The 24902-nt window shown below is 40.5% G+C and overlaps 1 protein-coding gene across 1 annotated transcript in view; it reads left to right on the top strand.

Moving 5' to 3' along the window:
- Window positions 1-326: 326 nt before the first annotated feature.
- Window positions 327-24902, top strand: part of IFNAR1 (interferon alpha and beta receptor subunit 1) — a 48717-nt gene continuing 24141 nt past the window's right edge. Inside the window, exons 1-6 of the mRNA XM_061627764.1 lie at window positions 327-561; window positions 10423-10546; window positions 16796-16986; window positions 21652-21809; window positions 23883-24021; window positions 24368-24485. Coding sequence (XP_061483748.1) covers window positions 498-561; window positions 10423-10546; window positions 16796-16986; window positions 21652-21809; window positions 23883-24021; window positions 24368-24485 — 794 coding nt within the window. The 5' untranslated portion in view covers window positions 327-497. The remainder of the gene's footprint in view (window positions 562-10422; window positions 10547-16795; window positions 16987-21651; window positions 21810-23882; window positions 24022-24367; window positions 24486-24902) is intronic.

The raw sequence follows: 24902 nt of genomic DNA, 5'->3' as shown, positions 1-24902 counted from the left end.
TTAGCGGTATCTAAACAAATGCAGTTGCTCTTCAGGCCCCACTCACTTTCTGTGATATGACTTTCCACCTCTCACAATAAACGTGCCTTTGCTGCTGCAAAGATAATTCAAGTTAAATGATCGCCCCCTGAAACCCAAAGCCGGCGTTCATTTAAAGGCAGACACCTTTTCCTCTGTCGTTCTACTTTCGCAGAAAAGAGCTGCACTTTCAATTCCTCGCCCTGTAAATTGGAGATCCCAAGTCATACAGAAAATTAGGAGGTATCTACTCTACTCTACTGTTTCTGTCTCTATGAGGAGAAAGACTTCTTGCGCATGCTCCGTGAGAACAGTGGTTAGAAGCGACGGTGCCGGAGGCAATCCTTCTCCTTGTTGTCAGTGTCACAGTCACGTGGTGAGGCTGGCGTGGGGTAGCGGCGGCGGCGGCGGCGGCGGCATCAACAACATCCTGGGGCAGCTCTGTTAGTCTGGCAACTCACCCGTCTCCCGGGCGTGCTATGAAACCGGCGGGCGCTCTGCTTGTGGTCGTCGCGGCGCTGGGAATTGCGCCTCCCTGTACAGGTGAGTTCGGAGAGCCGGTATTTGTGCGTTGAGAGTCCGCCTTTCCTTGGGACTGAGAACAGGACGGGCCGTTTGTGGCTTTGTCTAAGGTGGGTGGCAAGAACCGAGGGTGGGCACGTCTGTGCATATCTTAACCTATGCTCGCCGTTGTTCGCTGGTAACCCTCAGCTACGGGTTAGGTGAGCCAATAACAAAGAAAAAAGGGCGGAGTCCCAAGGCTTCGCTTTGAACCCTGAGTAGTCAAAGCTAACAGGTCTCGCCTACTAGAATACCAAGATAGGCTTCCGATAAAGTCGCTCTGAAGTTGCATTCCCAGCACTGGCATCTGTTGACAAGGCAGCCCTTCCAGGAATCGGGCTCGCTTTCTGCCTCTCCTGCGTGGTTTTACTGCTGGTGGCTTTCGAGGTGGGCATCTGTTAAGTAGCTTGGATGGGTGTGTAAGGGAGAACTGTTTCATCAGGCACGCAAAAATGCACAAATAATGGGGAAGGAAAATGGGGGCTGAAAATAGTGGACAGACCATTGGGTATGTTTGGACGCACCCTGCTGACCTTAAATTGCACTTTCCCTTTACTATAGTTATCAATGTTTTTCTTGTTTTCTTTTCTTTTTTTCCTTCTGTCACAAACACAAGATATGAACACGTGTAAGTTAATCTATGAAGAAAAGGGCATTCTGTATTTACTCAAATATAAATCCAAATGTATCCCCCTTTTTTTCCATGCAAAATATCTTGCACCCTACATGCGTACATAAGAAGAGCTTAGTAGATCAGACCAAAGGACCATCAACTTCAGCTTCCTATTTCCTACAGTGGCCAACTACATGGCTATGGGAAGCCTACAAGCACAACTTCTGGGCTTCCCACTGGTGTTCCCCAGTAATTGGTGTGCTGCCTCTGATCTTGGAAGTAGTATGTAGAACTTTGAATTTTGTTTAAAAGGACAGGCAACAATCTCTTGTTCCATGCAGTATTGCTCTTGTGTATGCACCTCTTGTTGGCAGCGTTTGCTATGTGGCGTATGACCTTTGTGCGTGTGAATGAGAGAGTGTGTATCATAAGACTCTCAAGGAAGAGACACTTGAAGCGATTAATCTTTTACTGGCTTAACTCTATACAGAAGCAATACAGAGACAACACATCTCCTATGTTAGCTACGTTCGCCCCCCACACCTTCACATTCCTTTACAACAGTTTTTATAGCTTGCTAGCTGCTTATCTCTGAGCTAATGACATACAGCTGTGGGTACTTTCTGTTTAGCTCCTCTTTGTTTAACCCGTTCTTAGTCACATCTTCTACAGAAAAAACAATATACTACCGTTTGGTCCAACAACCCCCTCCTTTTTTCTTTTGAAGAATGTTCCTTTCTTTCTTGTACACAGTTACATTTACTTCAAACATTTACTTCAAACACGTTGTTATATATATTACACATACCAAGTATTTTAACACGTTTGTTATATGCTTCTTCACATAGTGGTTTCGTCAATACATCTGCAATCATGCAATCAGGTAGATCGATTTCTTACGTTTTAACACATTCAATGTATAATGTATCACCCTCTGTTTTTCCTTCTAAGCGTGACTCATATCTCTCATCGTCTTGTATACGTATTGCACTGATCTGGAATCTATCAGGTGGTCTTCCTATGTTTGCCCTTTCGGACCTTCTCAGTGCTATCTGAGTTTCAGCTTCCTGTGTTTCATTTGTATCTACACCTGTAAGCGCTGGTTCTTTTTCCTCTTGTTTTATGTCATGTTTCTGTTCTATTTCATTCTCATCCCCTCTCTTTGAGTGTTCTAATTCTACTTGTATAGTCTTTTCCCAGTCTTGTTCCTGGGCTTTAATGCTCCTGCTGAGAGTCACTTTCCTTTGTGTTGGTAGCCATACACGATAGTAGGTGTTTTGGAAACCCAATATATATCCTTTCTGTGCTCTGGGTGCTAGTTTACCATACTGTTTACCCTTAGGAACATGCACCCAGCATTGTGCACCAAATCTTAAAATATGCTGCAGTCTGGGTTTCCTGCCATGTAGCCTTTCGTATGGCGCCATGTGTATTGCACTGTGATATAGCCTATTTTGTATGTGAGTGGCATATAACATACATTCTCCCCAAAACGCATTTGGTAGGTCGGAGTCCCTTAACATGGCCCTTGCGGCATCCTGAAGGGTCCTATTTTTTCTCTCTGCCAATCCGTTCTGAAACGGAGAAAACGGGGCTGTTAATGCGTGTTTTATTCCCTTTGTTATCATGTACTGTTCTAGTGATTTACTGGTGAATTCCCCACCTTGGTCGGATCGTATTTGGCGAATAGTTATGCCATGTTGCACTTCCACCCTTTTCACAAAGAGTTTCAATTTCCCTTCTGCTTCATCCTTTGTGTTCAGTAAAAATATGGTACAAAACCTAGTGTAATCATCTACTATTACGAGGAAATATCTTGCACCACCCAGGGACCTTTGAAATGGTCCTGCAAGGTCTATATGTATAGTTTGATATGGTTTGTCTGTGTTACTTATAGCCTCTTTACATATGGGAATTACAGTAGCCTTGGTTTGTTTGCAAATGTCACAATCTACGTGCCTGTTGCAGTCTGTAAATGTAACATCAGCACTATTCTCAGGCGTTCTTAATATTGTCTCAAAATTGGCATGCCCTAATTTTCTGTGCCAAAGATGTATACAGCGTTCATGAGGCTTCCTATTAGCTGTCACAGCTGTTCGTCCTTTGGGACTCAGTGTTATGTAGAACAGAGAGTTCCTGAGAACCCCTGCCAAACAAACTTCATTTTCTCTTCTTATTTCACATGTCCTATTTTTAAATGTAACCTCATATCCCATGGAATTTAGTTTTGTTACAGACATGATATTTCTTTCCAATGTAGGAACATACAACACATCAGTCATTACAGTATTTAGTACACATATGTTTACAGTTCCCCTTCCCAGTACCTGTCTGTTATTGCCATCTGCTAATACCACATCTTCTTTCGTAGGACACATAGTTCTGAATAAAGTTTTGTCCTTTATCATGCTGTGTGTAGCACCTGAGTCTACGACCCAGTCCGTGCTGTCTTGATCGCCTCTTCCCTTGGCAGTCCTTACTAATTGCACATGTGACGTCTTTCTCCCTTGTCCTTTACGCATAGACTCACAGTCCTTCTTAAGATGCGAAGTTGAACCACAGGTATAGCATGCCTTTATACCAAAAGATCTGGTACCTGTGTCCTTAAAGTCAGGCCTTCTTTCTCTCCTTTCTCTTTTCTCCTCTTGCTCTCTTCCTTCCACGTCTTTTCGTCTCTCCCATTCCTGGAGCAGCTTTCCCGAAACATACTGGACAGTAAGACCTTCATCCGGCATAGCTTCCAGCGAACTTATTATCGGATCCCAGGAAGAGTTTAATGAGGATAAGATTATGTACACCTGTTGTAATTGTGTGTGTACTACTTCTCTCTCTTGTAGTTCCGCAAACAGTTTCTTTATCTCTAATAAGTGTGTAGACATTGGTACGTCATCCACCAGCCTCATTTGGTGCACTTTCCGTGCCAGGTATATTTTACTGCTTGCTGTTTTTCTGACATACATGTCTTTCAATGATTGCCAAATGGCTCTAGCCATGGGTTTGTACTGTATATGTAGCAGTTGTGCATCATCTACTGCTAATATTAAGTATGAACGTGCTCTTTCCTCCAAACGTTTCCATGGAGCTGGTGGTGGGTCTGCTGGTGGGTCGTTTTCAATCACCTGCCATAAATCCTCTTTGGTCAGGAATGCCTGCATCCGTAAACGCCAGCTGGAATAGAGATCAATAAGTCGTTCCAACGGCATGCCTGCTGATAAGGAGACTGCCATTCCCTTAGACATGTCCTCCTTGTTTAGTATGTCGTGTCATATCTGTCCGCTCTCCGGGTACTTTTCTCTCCGAAGATTCTTCCTTCCTTGCTCACGCCACACTGGGTACCGCTGGGCCCATAACCCTTGTTGGCAGCGTTTGCTATGTGGCGTATGCCCTTTGTGCGTGTGAATGAGAGTGTGTGTATCATAAGACTCTCAAGGAAGAGACACTTGAAGCGATTAATCTTTTACTGGCTTAACTCTATACAGAAGCAATACAGAGACAACACATCTCCTATGTTAGCTACGTTCACCCCCCACACCTTCACATTCCTTTACAACAGTTTTTATAGCTTGTTAGCTTGCTAGCTGCTTATCTCTGAGCTAATGACATACAGCTGTGGGTACTTTCTGTTTAGCTCCTCTTTGTTTAACCCATTCTTAGTCACATCTTCTACAGAAAAAACAATATGCTACCGTTTGGTCCAACTCCTCTCTCCCTAAATGTGTGATGTACTACCTCTCCCCTTCAAAACCCTCCTCAAAACCCACATGGCCTTTGCTGTATTCACTTAATCCTAATTACAATGTAAACCAAATTTTTAGTGTGTAGAACTGCATTTGCTCACATTCACCTTTGCTACCCTTGTCTGTCCCTCCCTCCCATTGTTCCCCCTCTTTTCTATTTTAAGTTGTTACCTCCTGGGGTGATGACCTGCCTATTTTACTTATGATCATCTGTAAGGTGCCATGTACACCCAAAAACACTTTAGACCAGACTAAGTTTTCTCTGACCAAGTCATTTTTCTATTTTTATGACAGGTTTCCTTAACCTGGTGTCCTACAGAGGTTTTGGATTTTAAAGATTGTTTTATTATGTTAATAATATTGAAAAGTTGTTTTTGCTTGGCTGTTACATTTGTTGTTACTGTTTTGTTATTTTTTGTTATTAGGAAATTGTTTTTGAAATGTATTTCTGTTCACCTTGTTGTAAGCCTCCTTGAGCACAAACTTTTGTGGAAAGTTGGCATACAAATAAAATGATGAACGATGAATGAACTTCCATTATCCTTTATCCTTGTCCATGTTGGCTAGAACTGATAGGAATTGTAGTCTGAAACATCTAGTTGGGGAGGGCTGTTTTATGTGTTGGCATGGTCATCTGTAGAACTGTACAATAATTCCCTCATTTGTAAAACAATATCCTACAAGGCAGACATAATATGCTGCAAGGCAGGGTTAACAAATAAGGAACAATACAGCTTTTAAACAGCACTGTGTTCTTTATTGGTTGTTGTGGTCCTAGTTTATATATAGGAGCACAAGAATGTCTGTCTCTTTTTCTTATAGCTATTACTGAAAAAGTTATTAGTACATGGAGGACAAGTTCCCCCTAGATCTCTTTTTGGCACCGTTGATGCCTTCACAGTGTCAAGAACTTCAGTGTGTGCTTCCTTCCTTCCTTGTACTTTTTGGCTTTTTTACTGTCTGTGCCTACTTGTCCTGTAACTAAGGCCTACTTGAGCTGTTGCGCTTTGTCCATGACACATTCCTCTTCTGGATACACTTCCCCTTTTCCATGTGTGACACTAAACAACTGTTGCTTGTCAATGGTGGCCCTCATTTATGGAATGCTGTCCCATAGGAGGCATGCATCCTGTCATAGGTGCCAGGCAAAAACATTTCTCCCGAAAAAGGTTGTGTTTTGTTCACAAGTACATCGTGCTCATCTGTTCATGTGGCTACTATTGTGAGCAGTTTACTACATGGGGAATGTCCTTCTGAAAAACGCTCCTTCCAGTGTGTGCTGCCTGCCAGAAGTGAGATCACTTGGGAGTATTATTTTATTTATTAGGTTTATATCCTGCCCTTCCTCCGAGTAGGAGCCCAGTAAGAAGGCAGTAGACAGAAAAGTTGAGCTAAGTAAAGTGACTGGGGAAAACCTCAAAACTCAGCCAAAGTAGAACTTGTGTATGTTGCTGGCATTGGAGGACAGGACAGGAGGCAAGGAAGTAAGCTGAGGAAAGCAAGAGAGAAAAATTGGGGGCCGAGTAGAACTGATGGCTGCATTAGAGGGGAGGTCTGGAGGCACAAAAATACAATTGAATGAAGCTAGGAAAATGCAGCAACAGCCACCACCTGTCTATTCTTACCAGCATAACCCTGTGCATGTTTACTAAGAAGTACTTACGTTATGCAACACCCTAATGCTATTGCAGCAAGTGTTTTGAGCTGCTGTTCATTTTATTGATTCTATCTAAGCAGAGATGCCTAGATGTTCTGTACATGTAACTCCACAGAGTAAATAAAGCCAAAATATTTCTTACAAAGCTCAGAATGGGATGTTAGATAAAACTGAAACAAAGACCAGAGCCTGTAGCCAAAGAGCACTGTCTTTTAACCCAAATCAATATTTTGATATTTCAGTAAACACTGCTGGAACTTCCTTATTCTGACATTTGGAGATCAAAGCAGCCACTTAAAATTGTGAGGAGCCTATCACAGTAACACCATATGTTTGCAGGTGGTACATCTGTTGTCTCAAATGGAAATGTTTAGGCAAAACAATTTCTTCTTGCTTCCTGTTGAGTCACCTGTCAATACAATTTGGTTATTTCTTAGGACTACAGAGCTGTTGTCTGTTCTGATAGTTTCTTTAATTTTTTTCAGGTTCTGACTAATTTTTAGCTTTCTACTCTAATATGGGTTTTTCAGGGTTCCTGACTAAACTGTACTGTTTCACTGCTGAATCATTTATTTTTACATGATGTTTTGTTTTAATATATTTTAAAGTCTGTTTTTATGATGTTTTAGAGTGCTTTTGTTTGCCACCCTGGGCTCCTACTGGAAGGAAAGGCGGGATATAATCTAATCAATAATTGTTATTTGTAATACAACTTTATGCCAAAATAGCTTCTAAAATGCAGGTAGCTTTGGAGTGAGAAATCTTAAAACTCTGATACATGATGACATAGATAGGAAGCACTGGTAGTTTTGTTTCTTGTAAATTACCTTGAAGACTCTTGTTAGGGCTGAAAGGTGATACATGTTTTAATAAATATAGTGTATTAAATATAGTGTATAGGATGGGCAGGGACAGGGCTCCTGCATCTTTAATAGTTGGGTAGAAGAGGGAATTTCAGCAGGATCACACAACTATTAAAAGTGCAGGACCCCTGTTGAGTATATAAGAAGTAAGACTATACTTCAGGTATCCTCATCCCAAGCCGTATAGGGCTTTATATACCAGCACCTTGAACTTAGTCTGGTAGCTAACTGACAGCCAGTGGAATACTGTGTGCTGGGGTAGGGAAACCTTTTTGGTTACACATGCCAGATCTTTATCTAGTCCTAGCCTAGTGAGCCAAATTTAACAGATAGGTAAGGCTGCCCACTTGTCAATCACTAGATGTCACAATGACATCAGAGGATTGGGTGCTTTGAACTGCTTTGAAGTCCTGAAGTTGGGACTTCAGTGTGCCACACAGGGCTTGCAGTGCCCCTGCGTGGTGCTTTAAAACATCTGAGGCTTGGTCTCAGAAGGGGAAGGGCCGTACCTTAGTGGAAGAGCATTTCTTTTGCATGCGGAAGGACCTAGGTTCAATCCCTGGCACTCCAGGTAGGGGTGGGAAAAACTTCTATCTGAAACCCTGGAGAGTTGCTGCCAGTTAGTGTAGATAATACTGAGCTAGACGAACCAAGAGTCTGACTCGGTATAAGGCAGCTTCCTATGAAGCCTGCTTTTTGTAGGCTTCAGCTGCACAAACAATTTTCCCCAAACCGTGCATGTAAAATTATGGTCTTCAAATTACACAATACTGCTAAAAAACCAAGTTCATATTGGCATGGTCCTCCTCCTGATGACTCTTGCTGGAGAAAACATTAAAAACTGACTACTTCTTCTTCTCAAGACTTGAACATGTGGAGGAAACATATGAATCAGAAATGTTAATTTGATACCACCTCAACAAGAGTTTACCTTTTTCTCAACTAGAAAAGCAGCTGAAGTCAAATTAGTTTAAAGTTGACTTGAGAAGTGTAAATATACCATACAGAACACTCAAAGAAGCTAAGGGAATCTCCATATTTCATTTCTTTTTCTGCATACTTTTGCGATCTGTCTACCTCTGCATTTCATATCTGTTTCCTGATGCTTTCTCATCAAGTTCCCTAGGAAAGTGCACAAGTGTGCTAATAACACACTGCATGCAGTTGTGTCTATTACAGCCTTGGCACCATTCTTTTTAGTTTTGAAAAGCTGCTTTGGGAGGAAAGAATGTACGGTGAAGGAGGATTGTGTGCGTGTGTATGGAGACCCTATTTCTGTCTGCAGCTGCCTATAATGTGCTATAATAGCACTCCTGCTTCCAGGCTTCTCATAGGCATCTGGTTGGCCACTGTGAGAGCAATGGCCCTTTGATGTGATCCAGCAGGGCTGCTTTTATGTGGTTTTTCAGTTGCCTTATTTTAACCTTTCTTCTTTGTCAGATGCACATTGCTTTCATTTTATTCCCTCTTTTTCTCTGTCCCTGGCATTTTTTGTCACTTATTTCATTCCGCTATGTCTCCCCCACATTCAGAAATTGAACTGTGATTCAGTGCATAACCCTCCTTTTCTCTCTCAAAGTCTACAAGGATGTGATCTACTAGGTGCAATTTTTCAGACTAAATGTCTCCAATTGGCATTCGCTTTGATTACTTTGCTCTGTCCCGCAAGTTAAATTGATGGTGAGTGGAAGGCAAGCAATGCTTCTATTCCATTCACAGTCTGTTTTCACCACCACCATGCTGAGGCCAACTAATTTTCCCCATTTTTGAGTTGACTATATCATCATGGCAGTACTTTTTTTTTTTTTTAATGCGGCAGTGAGACTGCTCCCTGGGTCAGGGTATCACCAGCATGTCACTCCACTTCTGAAAGAATTGCACTGGCTACCTATTAGCTACCGGACTAAATTCAAGGTTCTAGTTTTGGTGTACAAAACCCTATACAGCTTGGGACCAGGATACCTGAAAGACAAAGATTGTCTTATCCCTTATATACCCAGTCGGTCACTGCGCTCTGCAGGTGAGGGCCTCCTGCAGATACCATCTTATCAGGAGGTCTGTTCTGCACAATATAGGGAACGGACCTTTAGTGTAATGGCACCTGCCTTTTGGAATTCCCTCCCCTTAAATATTAGGCAGGTGCCATCTCTGTAATCTTTTTGGTGCCTACTGAAGACCTTTCTCTTTCAACAAGCCTTTTAAGTTGAGACCTTATCCCAGTCAGCATCTGTGTTGGAACTGCTTTTTAATGTAATTTTAAACTTTTTTTAAAAAAATATGTTTTTAAAGCTTTAAAAATATTTTTAAAAATGTTTTTAAATATGTTTTTGATGGTTGTTTTGTTTTAATATATGTTAAAGTCTGTTTTAATGTTTTCTTTGCCACCCTAGGCTCCTACTGGGAAAAAGGGCAGAAACAAATCTAATAAACAAACAAATAAATAAATACATGATTTTGCTGCACATCTCCAAGTTCTCTCATGTTCATCCACATGTGGGACACCTACTTTACTACAGGAGGAAGTGATAAACTATATGTGCTATTTTAATTTTTATGTCATTCTTTTTTCCTAACACACATTTTTGCTAAAGGCCTGAAGTTTACTGTGTTTTGCAGAGTCACAGTATCACAGCTGTGTGTGTTCCATGTGCTAGTCATAAATGTCTTAAAAGAATTGAATGTCTCCTACTGCTTTATACCTGAAAATCTATCCTGGTTATACCCGGATCAATCATTTTATATGCCCTTTTCACTTTGGACCAGACTTTTGGTGACTGCTTTTCATTTTATACATGAAAAACACAGATGCATACTTGTCCGACTCTCATTTTGCTTAACAGATAGCTAATGGTTGCAGAAAATGCAGTTTGAATTGTGATCTTGTTTTACTGTAAAGAATAGTCATTTATGAACCCTGTCTATAATAAAGTTTGAACATAACATTGTCTTTGCTCTTCTCCATAATATCTATAGGGTTAACATGCTTGGAGCAACCTCGGAATGTTACTGTCTACGTTGTAAATACAAACATCACTCTGAAATGGGTCTGGGATAATCCATGTGACCTCAATGTGACCTTTTCAGTTCAGTACCAAGAGTAAGTTCCCAGTTTTACTGTGACTCATAACAGACCTTTGAAACATTGCCAGGACTTTTCTTCAATATGTGAGTTCAGTCCTAGTCCTTGGGTTAATGTATGCTCCAAAGAAAATGTTTATAAGATGTTGCAGGTATGGAACTATACTCTAATTAAAATTACATATATGGAGCTTACAGCAAAAATTGCTGAAGGTGTAATACATGGCTTGTATTACTTTTAGGATATGTTAGTGATATAGTAAAAAAGAAGCAATCTCCTAATTGCATGCATATCAGATGAATCTGAAACATGTTAACATGCAAGTGTGTACCCTGACAAGCAACTTAAACATGTGAAAGATTTTTTAGACTGGAATCACTGAGTGCTTCCTGATCAATGAGCACAATGAGAATAAAAATGAGAATAAAAGTTCTGTTACCAGGGTTCGAATCCACAAACAGCCATGAAGCTCACTGGGTGACCTTGGGCCAGTTACTGCCTCTCAGCCTTGGAGGAAGGCAATGGTAACCCCCCTCTGAATACAGCTTACCATGAAAACCCTATTTATAGGGTTGCCATAACTTGGGATCAACTTGAAGGCAGTCCATTTCCATTTCCCCCCAAAAGTGTCAGAATCAAGGTTGTTCCAGAATGAATACAATGTATTTAGATCTCAAGATAAAATTATTAAAGTTCATCCAAGCTGTTTAATGTTAAACAGTAAACTGTGTAAAATGAACAAAATTAGTGAGTAGCTGATTCCTACCTTACTTCCTTGTGAGGGTCTAATGCCTTCAGCACTCCAGTGTGTCTCTGCTGCTCAGAGCCACCTGGCTGAGACCCTCCCCTTTTCAAAGTACTGTAAGGACTCTTTTCATCAGCAGGCACACAAGTAGGTTTGTTTATTTATACTACTGTTACTTAGCCCACCATTGGGGTATGCTTCCCCAGGCTTTACCAAGCTCCTTCCTCTCTTATCTGTTTTCTCCCTCCTTGGTAATGCTTGCCATCCACGTTTTTTCAGCTGCATTCCATTCTCTCTTAATTCATCACAGGTTATGGTCTTTTTCTTTATTCTTGCTTCAATCAGTATCTTACTCCTATAGGTTGTTACTTCCTCTTGTTTTTACCTTTTTACTACCTGGCACTCCTCCTCTTCCATTTTATGCTCACTGACCACATTCACATTTCTTCCTGTCCTCCAGTCCAGTGTGCTCACTCTCACTTTCTCACCTTCATTCTCTCCTTCATGCCAGGCTCCCATCCTACCTTCATGCACCTATCACTCTCCCTCATTGGCTTCCATTCACCTACACTTTCTCTGTTGCCACCCCTTTCACTCCCTTTCCTTTCCTGTCACTCTGCCAGCTCCCGTTTTCCCTTCTCTTTTCCAGTGACTCAGACTAACACCTTATGCATCTCTCTCCCCAGATTTATCCTCTTTCAGGCTGAGTGGCACTGCTCTGCCCAGTTTTGCCTCTGGCCCTGCCCATCACTGGCATGTGGCCGCCAGAAGATTGCCCAGAATGGAATGTAGCAGCCCGTGGGCTGAAAAAAGTTCCCCTCCCTGGCCTATGTTAGTACAGTCTGTATACTTCCAGAGACCATACAGATGGCCTACTAAATGCACATAAATTGCAAGGTAGGGCTTCCCTGCCCCTCCATAATCTGGGCACTGCACACCATTCCTTCTAGTCTTACATTTTTATATGGTTGGCTTGATTCAAAAAAGCAATAAAATGGCATTAGCTCTTAAGACAAGTCACTATTTAGTGGGGGAATATGGTGTTGATCAGCAATTAACGTGGTTTGGAAAACAGGTAATACAACGACAGGATACTAAAGGGCTATTATCTGAATTGTACTGGAGCTTAACAATGGAGGGGGAAAAACCCGTACTAAAATTCAAAATCTGAAAGCAAAGGGTCTAATTACTGTGGAGTAGAAATCAAGTTCTTGTTGTACATTGTCTCAATAGTTTCTAGCTGTGAAGCAGTTTAGAAATCTGTAGAATTAATAATAATAACAACAACAAGAAGAATGTGGAAATCTATCCTCACATATGAATTTAAAACAGCAATTTCAATAGCTTTAAGAGAACCATTTTCATAAGGTTTTATATAATTGCTAGTTGACATCTGTAAAGCTAAACAAATAATTTAGGGATGCATATGTGTTGAAGATGTGCTTTACCAACAGCAGACAATTTTCATAAGTGGTAGGCATCTGTAAATCTTCGAGTGTATTGGAAAAAATTGTTAAAACTATAAAAAGAAAAACCATGTTATAGTACCACTAATATTACTCCTTGGATATATTGAAGATATAATAATAAAAAAACCAAGAATGTAAGGAACCTGCTGGATCAGGCCAGTGGCCCATTTAGTCTAGCATCCTGTTCTCACAGTGGCCAGCCATGTGCGTATAGGAAGCCCACAAGCCTAATAACAGCAGGAAATGGTGTCCAATTTTATTTATTTAATCAACAAAAATTATATACCACTTGATTGTAGAAAACCCTTAAGCAGTTTACAAAAAAGTTATAAATAAAAAGTTAAAAATAAGTAAAAACATTTTTAAACAATTAAAACAGTAATAGACTGAAAAAGATTATAAGTATATGTTAATAAAAACATATTTTAAACATAAGAGAAGGGGTGGACATTGTCTAAGCAAGATTAAGTAATATCAAAGGCAAGCTAACATTTTTCCACTTCATATTTTAATTTTTCCAGTTCATATTTTAATAGAAAAGTATGCACTTTTTCTACCTTATATTTTATTTTTGTACACCAGGTATGTGGAATGAGAGTGCCCTCGATAGTTTAGAACAGAAGTGAACAATCTGCAGCTCTAAGGCCACCTCAGCCTAGTTCAAAAAACCCTCTGCAAACAATTAATTCAGACCTATGGAAAAAATGTCTCTCCTCCCCCCCCCACAAAGCAGCCTACTAGAGAGAAGAGAGAGAAGGGGTGCCCCCCACAAGTTGGCATGCAGCTCCTAACAGATTACCCCCAAGAGAATTCAGGCCTCAGTCTAAAAAAGGTTGTGTGTGTTATATGCCTTCAAGTGGATTACAACTTATAGTGACCCTATGAATCGGCGACCTCCAATAGCATCTGTTGTAAACCACCCTGTTCAGATCTTATAAGTTCAGGTCTGTGGCTGCCTTTATGGAGTCAATCCATCTCTTGTTTGCTCTTCCTCTCTTTCTACTCCCTTCTGTTTTTCCCAGCATTATTGTCTTTTCTAGTGAATCATGTCGTCTTATTATGTGTCCAAAGTATGATAACTTCAGTTTAATCATTTTAGCTTCTTGTGATAGTTCTGGTTTAATTTGTTCTAACACTCGATTATTTGTCTTTTTTCTGATCCATGGTATCTGCAAAACTCTCCTCCAACACCACATTTCAAATGAGTTGACTTTTCTCTTATCCACCAACTTTCACAACTGTATATAGAGATCGGGAATACCATGGTCTGAATGATCCTGTCTTTGGTGTTCAGTGATACATCTTTGCATTTGAGGATTTTTTTCTAGTTCTCTCATAGCTGCCCTCCCCAGTCCTAGCCTTCTTCTGATTTCTTGACTATTGTCTCCCTTTTGGTTAATGACTGTGCCAAGGTATTGATAATCCTTGACAAGTTCAATGTCCTCATTGTCAACTTTAAAGTTACTTATCTTATTACTTTAGTCTTCTTGATGTTCAGCAGTAGTCCTGCTTTTGTACTTTCCTCTTTAACTTTCAACAGCATTCATTTCATATCATTACTAGTTTCTGCTAGCAGTATGGTATCATCTGCATATCTTAAATTGATATTTCTCCCTCCAATGTTCACACCTCCTTCATCTTGTTCCAAACCCGCTTTCCATATGATATATTCTGCATATAGGTTAAACAAATAAGGTGATAAAATACACCTCTATCTCACACCCTTCCCAATAGGGAACCAATCGGTTTCTCCATATTCTGTTGTTACAGTAACCTCTTGTCCAGAGTACAGGTTGCGCATCAAGACAATCAGATGCTGTGGCACCCCCATTTCTTTTGAAGCATTCCATAATTTTTCATGATCTACACATCCAAAGGTTTTACTGTAATCTGTAAAACACAGGATGATTTCTTTGGTCCATTCCATTACCCAACATATGTTTGCAATATGATCTCTGGTACTTCTTCCCTTCCTAAATCCACCTTGGACATCTGGCATTTCTCTCTGCATATATGGTAAGTTTGTTGTAGTATCTTGAGCATTACTTTACTTGCATGGGATATTAAGGCAATAGTTCAATAATTACTGCATTCCCTGTCATCCCCTTTCTTTGGAATTGGATGTATATTGAACTCTTCCAGTCTGTAGGCTATTGTTTTATTTCCATATTTTTGTCAAATTTTGAACAGATTCAGTCTCAGTAACTTGTAGTGATTCTATTGGTATGCCATCTATTCCTGGTGATGTGTTTCTTCCAAGTATTTTAAGAGCAGCTTCCACCTCACATTCTAAAATTTCTGGTTGTTTTTCATACGGTTCCTCCATGAATGGATCTATCATCCTTGTATCTTTTTTATATAATTCTTCAGTGTTTTGCTTACCATCTTCCTTTTATCTTGGTCAGTAAGTGTGTTCCCCTGTTGATTATTCAACATCCCTACTCTTGTTTTGAATTTCCCTTTAATTTCTCTAATCTTTTGGAATAGGGTTCTTGTTCTACGTTTTTTATTATCCTCTTCTATTTCTGTACGATAATTGTAGTAGTTCTTTGTTCTTGGATGCTAGTCACTGTTACTGCATTTAAGGTTCTAGCCGTGGTTCTCTCTCCTTCTGCTTTTACTTCCCTTCTATCTTTAACCTTTTTAAGAGTTTTGTCAGTCATCCATTGAGGTCTTTCTTTCTTTTTAATTAGACATATTGTCTTTTTGCATTCTTCCCTGATAATGTCTCTGACTTCACTCCATAGTTCTCTTGGTTCTCTATCAGCTAGGTTTAAAGTCTCAAATCTGTTCCTTATTTGATCTTTAAATTCTTCTGGGGTGTTATTTAGATTATATTTGGCATTATGATTGCTTTGTTGTTCTTCTTTAGCTTTACTCTGATTTTCGATATTACCAGTTCATGATCTGTACCTCAATCTGCTCCCAGTCTTATTTTCGCAGAAAGCATGGAACTTCTCCATCTTCTGCTTCCAATTATATAATCGATTTGATTCCTATATTGACCATTTGGTGATGTCCACATGTACAGTCGTCTTTTCCGTTGCTCAAAAAATGTGTTTGCAAGAAACAAATTATTGGCTTCACAGAATTCAATGTCTTTCTCCTGCTTTATTTCTATCTCCTAAGCCTCATTTTCCCACAATTTCTAGTTCTTCTCTGTTCCCTACTTTTGCATTCCAGTCCCCCCTGATTATCAGCACATCCTGTTTTGGTGTGTGATCAATTTCTTCCTGTACTCCTGTGTAAAATCTCTCCATTTCTTCTTCTGCTGCATTTGCTGTTGGAGCATAGACTTGGATGGTTATGTTGACAGGTTTCCCATTAAGTCTAATTCACGTCACTCGCTCAGACCTTGCATTATAGCTTCTAATTGTTTTTGTTACATCACTTCTCACAATTAGAGCAACCCCATTTCTTCTTAATTTTTCATTTCCTGCATAAAATATTTTGTAGTTGCTTGATTGAAAATGTCCCATTCCCATCCATTTTTCATTCACTCACTCCAAGTATTGTAATATTGACATGTTCTATTTCTTGCTTGACAATTTCTAACTGTTCTAACTCTAATTTAGAACAATGTGGTCCTTGACCAAAAGAGCTTCTCTCTGTTTTGGTAGTATGTTGCCCTGCGGAGCTAGACAGCTGGCAGCAGACATGTACCACAAAAGCTGTGATTTACAAGACGAACTGGCAACAACTGCTTGTCCTCTGCAGCCACCCTTTACCTACCAGTTTCCACCATGATGCAATAAACACCTAGGGGACAGCATTGGAGGGGAACAATGGCTGGCAGGGAGAAGACTGAGCACCTACATTCAGATTGCCATGACTTCCTTATAAATTGTGACTCTTCTCCCCTGCTTTGCAACTGCTGAGTGGTATTTCATGCCTGTTGCCAAATGTCTTTTGCTAGGTAACAAAACCAGTAACTAGTAACAAAAACAAGAGTTTAGCTTGACTACTAGGTGGTGCAAATCAAAATTGAATTTTGCACAAAGATAATGCTTACTGATCCAAACTGTCTGTGAACTTGTTTGCTTTTTCTTTCAGAGAATCAGGCAGTAAAGAGAGAAACCGTGAAAGTTGGTCACTTATTTCTGAGTGTCAAAATGTAAGAATCACAGAATGTGACCTTTCGTCAGCATTATCAGAAGATCGTGATTATAATGTGAGCATAAGAGCATCTACAGGAGAAGATCAGTCTCCCTGGGCCTCCTTAATATTTTGTCCTTATTTGGAAGGTATGAATCTGCCTAGTTTATTCAAGTTTTATGCAGTTATATTAACCAGTTGGGGCAGATAACCATTGCAAATGTCTAGCTGCTTTATCATCTGGCTTCTAGTTACCAAACTCTTGCCACAGGCTCCTCTCTGAGGCTAACAGAGGATTTTAAAACACTGTAGCACTGTGATGGGAGGAGCTGTACTTGGTAAAACTCTCAGTTCTATGCAACGCTTGTCAAATAGGGTTCCTGCATTTTTAAAAGTTGCATTTAAGGTAAAACAGCTTTTCCTTCGGGGCAGGGAAATGAATTGAAGTAGAGGCCAACCTCTATTTTCCTCAGTAGGCAATCCAGCACCCCTTGTTTCCCTTCTTGGCAAATAACTTCATTCTTGTGACAAATGATAGCACTCCCTTTGGAACTTCCACCTACCCTTTTCCCATCTTTTTAATAAGCAAAGATAGAATTTATATGCTTTCCTGTTTCCTTGCAGTTACAACCATTTCTCTGTCTACCTATCTGCCACCTAGATGGCTGAACAGAATACACCTCAAAGGTGTGCAAAACTTCGCATAAAACTAAAGACAAATACACTCATACTGGGAAATGGTCATCAGTTCTCCATTGGTTTAATCAACTTCCTTGTTTTTCCAGGTTCTAATGTCAAGTTCTCCTTGTTATATGGCCAGCCTCAAGCATCTTCCTCAGTCTGAGTCCCCATGCTGACCCTTCATGACAAAGTTCTTACAGAGATCCTGACACTCTTCAGGCATGCAGGAATTGTGTTCTATAGCTATTAAATACTGGGTTGCATTTCATATATTCTTTATAGCCCATTATATTTTTACATTTGTCTACCCAAGCAATATTCTTCTTCTCCAAAAACCTTATGAAATGGAGTGCTCTGTCACAGCTTGCCACGTCTCAGTTCAGTTGCTGTTTATAGCTAAATATGACTTAGTAGCATAGTTTATCCTTCCTATAGTTATTACAGATTTCCCTTAAGCAGGAATGGGGAACTTCAGGCCCAGAAGCCAAATGGGCCTCTTTGTCCAGCCCATGGACCACTTTACAAGCTATAACCCCTCCCCATGTTACAGCCATCACCAATCTTGCTTTGCACCATCCTTGATTGTTTTTGTCTGACTGGAATGTGTCCTTGAACTCTGATAATACTTCTTGCTTTGTGAGTGTGTGTAGCAATTTACCTACGGTAAAATTCACATACTCTGAATTTTTGCCTCTGACTCTGTCCACTGCTAGCATGTGGCCTCCAGATGATTTCCCAGGAAGGAGTGTGGCCCTTGAGCTAAAAAAGATTTCCCACCCCTGCCCTAATGGTAGGAACTAATAAGGCCATGTTTCTTGTATATTTGCTTTTCTTTGGCATCTTGGTTCTGGTTCACTCTAAAGTTTTTGCATAGGTTTAACATTTTACAAAACAACCCTATACATCAAAGTCAGTACTACTGGGGTCAAAGTCCTTATTCCTTAGTAAGTCTTTTAGGATATAGCCTCCATCTATTGAAGGTGGTAGACAATGGTGGTTCAAAATTATGGACTGATTTTTAAAGTGATGGAATCTTTTCTCATAGTGGAGGATGGTACGCTATTGTGTTGTGTTTTTTAAGTCCATGGTGGGTCACTGCTCCCAAAAATGTTGGGAAACATGGTGTTATATTATTTTTCTATTCAAATGATAACTGAGGTGAGTTTGATTTCACAGTATTGGTTACTGCATGGTTAATTAAATAGAATATTAGTTGCTATTACCTCCTATGGTGCTGTAATTCCAAGCAGTGGTGGGTGGCAGTATCTAGCCACCCTTTTAATTCCCCACAATGCCCAGGGTAGAACTAGGACAGGGGCATTGTGGGAAATTAAAAGGCTAGGTCCAATTACCACCTGATGCTACTCAGAGTGCTGGGGACCTGGCAACTGCCAAAGGATGCCAGGTTCTGATTCCAGTCCTGCTCTTGCCCTCCTTTCCTGTTTTTGTGCTAATGCTGGCTACAGCAAATTGGAGTGAAAGGTGAGCAATGGGCGCTGGTGGAGGAATGGAGCACAAGCTACAGAGGCTGCTTCCTGTCTTGGTCTCTCAAAGCATTCCAAGATAGAGGCATTTTTCCAGGTAAGGGCCTGGCAATTCTATCTGATCAGTGGCTTAGCTCTACAAAGTTTCCTTTAATAAATTCAGTTTAGATGGCCAAGTGCAATTTGTGCATGAGTATATTGGTTATTTCATAGAATCACAGAACAGTAGAGTTGGAAGGGGCCTATAAGGCCATCAAGTCCAACCCGCTGCTCAATGCAGGAATCCAAATCAAAGCATTCCCGACAAATGACTGTCCAGCTTCCTCTTGAATGCCTCCAGTGTTGGAGAGCCCACTACCTCTCTAGGTAATTGGTTCCATTGTCATGTGGCTCTCACAGTTAGGACGTTTTTCCTTATGTTCAGTTGAAATCTGGCTTCCTGCAACTTGAGCCCATTATTCCGTGTCCTGCACTGTGGGATGATCGAGAAGAGATCCCGCCCCTCTTCTGTGTGACAACCTTTCGTGTACTTGAAGAGTGCTGTCATATCTCCCCTCAGTCTTCTCTTCTCCAGGCTAAACATGCCCAGTTCTTTCAGTCTCTCCTCATAGAGCTTTGTTTCCAGTCCCCTGATCATCCTTGTTGCACTCCTCTGAAGCTGTTCCAGTTTGTCTGCATCCTTCTTGAAGTGCGGAGACCAGAACTGGATGCAGTACTCAAGATGAGGCCTAACCAGTGCTGAATAGAGGGGAACTAATACTTCACGCAGTTTGGAAACTATACTTCTGTTAATGCAGCCTAATATAGCATTTGCCTTTTTTGCAGCCACATCACGCTGTTGGCTCATATTCAGCTTGTGATCAACGACTAGTCCAGACTAATCATGCAAGGGAAAAAACTGAATATCTGAATTGGCCCAATAGTTCAGAAATGATAGATATGTATGTATAAAATCTCATAGATTTAGGTGCAACTTTTGAATTAAAATGTTCAAATAGCAACTAAATAATAAAGTACACTCTGATCTGAACAAACTGAACATATAACATCCGCCCAGCTATGCCCTCCATTTTTGTATCATCTGCAAGTTTGATAAGCATGCTCTGTACCTCCTCATCCAAGTAGTTAATAAAAATGTTGAAAAGCACTGGGCCCAGGACCGAGTTCTGTGGTACCCCACTCGTTATTTCCACCCAGTTTGAGAAGGAACCATTGATAAGCACTCTTTGAGTACGATTCTGGAGCAAACTGTGGATCCACCTGATAGTTGTTCTATCTAGCCCACATTTAGCTAGCTTGCTAATCAGAATATCATGGGGCGCTTTGTCAAAAGCTTTGCTGAAGTCGAGATGCATTATGTCCGCAGCATTCCCACTGTCTACAAGGGAGGTTACCTGATCAAAAAACGAGGTAAGATTAGTTTGGCAGGAATTGTTCTTAATAAATCCATGTTGGCTCTAGTAATCACTGCATTGTTTTCAAGGTGCTTACAGATTGACTGCTTTATAATCTGCTCTAGAGTTTTTCCAGGGATTGATGTTAGGCTGACTGGCCTGTAGTTGCCCGGTTCCTCCTTTTTGCCCTTTTTGAAGATCGGGACAACATTAGCTGTCCTCCAGTCCTCCGGCACTTCACTAGTCCTCCATGATTTCACAAAGATAATAGACAGCAGTTCTGAGAGTTCTTCAGCCAGTTCCTTCAATACTCTAGGATGCAGTTTATTGGGCCCTGCTGATTTGAACTTGTTCAAAGTGATTAGGTATTTCTTGACCATTTGTCTATCAATCTCAAGCTCCAATCCTGCCCCTTCTACTTCATGTTTCCCAGGAGGGTCATAGACCCTTTTTTGGGAGAAGACTGAGCCGAAGTAGGAATTGATCAGCTCTGCCTTTGCTTTGTCATCTGTGGTCATTTTGCCATCCTCATTGAGTAGCTGTGCCACCATTTCTTTTCTCTCTTTTACTATGGACATACCTGAAGAAAGCTTTTTTGTTGCTTTTAGCATCCCTCGCTAGCCTCAGCTTATTCTCAGTTTTAGCCTTCCTGACACCATCCCGGCAATTCCGTGATAGCTGCCTGTACTCTTCCTTTGTGGCCTGGCCTTCTTTCCACTTCTTGTATGTGTCCTTTTTTGTTTTCAGGTCATCTCTAAGCTTTTTGTGAAGCCACATTGGCTTCTTCTGCTGGTTACCTTCATTTACTTTCATAGGGCCGAACTAGATATTTGCCATGTAGCTTCCTCTTGTGTAATCATTGGGGGGGGGACAGATTGGATCCCTGGCATGCAGGGAGGGGACTTTAATTCTTTGTCCCTACCATGGTCCCTATCAGAAGCAGACACACATACCTCACACCTGCTCTTCACAATGGGAGGAAAGTCCCATTGTCAATAACCAGCATGGAAGGGTCATGTTTCAACTGGAACCATGGCAAGGGCGAAGAGTTAAAAGTCCTGATCTAGCTCTCCTCTCCCCCTGCATCAACTAATGTTTTAAAATGAGATGCAAGGGTGAACTATATGACAAATATCGCATGTAGTTTGGCCCATAGTCTCCATAATCAAAGTACATGTTATTTCATCAAAAGCACTCTAATTATGAATAATATTAACTTTAAGTGTACTTGTTGTGTTGTTATCTTGTTCTACAGCCCAGATTGGTCCTCCGGGAGTTCAGTTAGAATCAATATATGGTGGAGATGTGAAAATCACTATCTTTCATCCTGAAGCAAACCAGCAAAGAAGAATGTGGGAACTCAGTTCTTTAAGATACAAGCTAACACTCTGGAAAAACTCGTCCTATCCTGAGGTGCCAAATTTCTCTCCATGAACGATTTAAGATTTGCTTTGTTGCAGGAATATTCCTTCACATATAAATCATATACCTTAAATGTATTCACTTCAAAATAAAAAATGCCAAACCTCTAAATCTGCACTTCTATACCCATTTCTTTAGAAATCTCATTGAACTCTGTAGTGTGTGTTAGCATCAAAAAGGTAGTGGTTAAATATGGACTGGCAGCTATTTGCAAGTGTCTCGAGTTACTTATGATGATGCAGATTGTGTGAAATGCTTTGTTGCTTGTATTCCTTCCCTCCCCATCTTTCCTACCAAAGTCAGTTACAGAGAGAGCAGTCTTCAGTAGATAAAAAACTCTTTCATGTCTTTCTACACATCCTGTTTGGTTAAACTTTGCTCCTCAGAGGGAATTATATATTTTTTATTTATTTATTAGAGTTATATCCCGCCCTTCCTCCCAGTAGCATTGGTATCTCATTTTCCCCCTGCAGTTGAAAATGCAGCCTGAGGGATGGATCTCTTCCTTCACCACCTTTCTTCCTGCTTTAATTGTAATTTGAATAACTTGTGTTTTGAGCTTTTACATCATGAGTCCTGCAACTGGGCTCCTTCTGGGAAGAAGCGAGGGATTGAAATTTAATAAATAAATAGGAACAGCGTTGCCATAAGTCGTAATCGACTTGAAGGCACATAACAACAAATAAATAAATAAATAAAATTGAGCATGTTTTGTCCAGATTTACAAAGACCACTTGCTATTCTAAACAGTTAACAACTAATTCACAAATTCAGATATTCAAAATATTTTCCATGTTAAATCTTGTATATTTAATATTGTGTAAACGTAAGCTATGTTCTCATCCTTCCATCAATATAGCTTTCCTGAAGTGATTTCTGCAGATATGACATCTGAAGAACATGTCATTGGCCTCATGGAAACTGGGGAAAGATGTATATAACTGGGTGGCTTGGAATTGTATTCTCTGATTGCATTCCTAGGGACTAGAATAGTAGAGCTGGAAGGGGCCTATAAGGCCATCAAGTCCAACACCCTGCTCAATGCAGGAATCCAAATCAAAGCATTCCTAACCGATGGCTCGTCCAGCTTCCTCTTGAATAATAATAATAATAATAAATTTAATTTCTGTGTCGCCTATCTGGCCAAAGGCCACTCTAGGCGACGTATAAAACAGTTAAAACAGTTAAATGCCTCCAGTGTCAGAGAGCCCACTACCTCTCTAGGTAATTGGTTCCATTGTCATATGGCTCTCACAGTTAGGACGTTTTTCCTAATGTTCAATTGAAATCTGGCTTCCTGCAACTGGAGCCCATTATTCTGTGTCCTGCACTCTGAGATTATCGAGAAAAGATCCCGGCCCTCCTCTGTGTGACAAACTTTTATGTACTTGAAGAGTGCTATCATATCTCCCCTCAGTCTTCTCTTCTCCAGGCTAAACATGCCCAATTCTTTCAGTCTCTCCTCATAGAGCTTTGTTTCCAGTCCCCTGATCATCCTTGTTGCACTCCTCTGAAGCTGTTCCAGTTTGTCTGCATCCTTCTTGAAGTGCGGAGACCAGAACTGGATGCAGTACTCAAGATGAGGCCTAACCAGTGCTGAATAGAGGGGAACTAATACTTCACGCAGTTTGGAAACTATACTTCTGTTAATGCAGCCTAATATAGCATTTGCCTTTTTTGCAGCCACATCACGCTGTTGGCTCATATTCAGCTTGTGATCAACGACTAGTCCAGACTAATCATGCAAGGGAAAAAACTGAATATCTGAATTGGCCCAATAGTTCAGAAATGATAGATATGTATGTATAAAATCTCATAGATTTAGGTGCGACTTTTGAATTAAAATGTTCAAATAGCAACTAAATAATAAAGTACACTCTGATCTGAACAAACTGAACATATAACATCTGCCTTCCTGCAATGATGATGCCCATTATTATTTTTGCTGGCCCAATAAAAGATTGACCTACCTTAACATTTTTCTGCAGCAGTGTACAGCAGTGCAACTGTCTGTAGCAGTCACCAAAATCATAATAAGTTATATGCAACTGTCTTTGTGTGCAGGAAAAAAAACAGGATGTTTTTTCAGGAGAAACCATTCCGGACCTTGAGCCAGAGACAATTTACTGCTTGAAAGTTAAGGCACATCAGTTTGATCGCATTGCTTTATATAGTCCAAACACCTGTATACAGACACAGAAAGGTATTCATTTTCTATTGATTTTAACAATTCAAATCACTTAAAGCTTGCTTGGGGGCAGGGGAATGTATCTCTGTGAAACAGAAATTCTATGGCCAGAATCAGTCAGAATGCCTCTTGTGCTCTTGCAAGTGCTTCAGTGCACCTTCTCTCCCCCTTTTTTATTTCTAAACAGAGCATCTTGCGTAATATTGGAAGCCAATTCTATAATATTGTGCAAATAGTTTGTTGGGAACCTACTGGGGCACTGGTTTCAGAGGCTCCCTGACCTTTTGTTTGAAACATTTGCCATTGCTGCTGAAACAAAATGGATGGATTGTTTGTGGATTTTTTTTATTTCTCTTTATAGCTTGGGCTGGTCTGCCTCGTCCTAAAAATCTTCGACTTCATGCCTTGAATATGAACTTCATTTTGCATTGGGATAATATATATGATGTAAATGTGAGCTTCGTGGTACAGTGGCTCAGGTAAGAATCCTTGTCATGTATATTTTCAGTCTTAATTTTTACATTCTATCTAATTTCTACTATTTAAGTCTTTGAAGCTCAGTACTGTGAAACTTTGAGCAGGAGCACTTGCAAAAATGAGTAACGCACTTGGGCAGCAGCACTTGCAAGAGTGAGTAGCTCCTTGTTAATTCATTGACCTTCTCAGTTGTTATATAGTTGCCAATCTTTTTGGACCAGCAGGCACATTTCAAATTTTAAGAGAGTGCTGTGGGTGCCTGACACAGAAGTGCTGCCATTGGGGGGGGGGGACACAAAATTAGAGAGATTACAGTAATTGCTCCTTCTTTCTCTCCCCTCCTCCTCCTCATGGGACAACCTGATACATGGGAGTTAGCTATGTCTTCCTGCCTCCTGGTCCTGATTGTGGTGATATAG

Source organism: Rhineura floridana, chromosome 5, assembly GCF_030035675.1.
Source record: "Rhineura floridana isolate rRhiFlo1 chromosome 5, rRhiFlo1.hap2, whole genome shotgun sequence".
Taxonomy (NCBI): Eukaryota; Metazoa; Chordata; class Lepidosauria; order Squamata; family Rhineuridae; genus Rhineura; species Rhineura floridana.
This window is presented reverse-complemented; position numbering and strand designations above follow the sequence as displayed.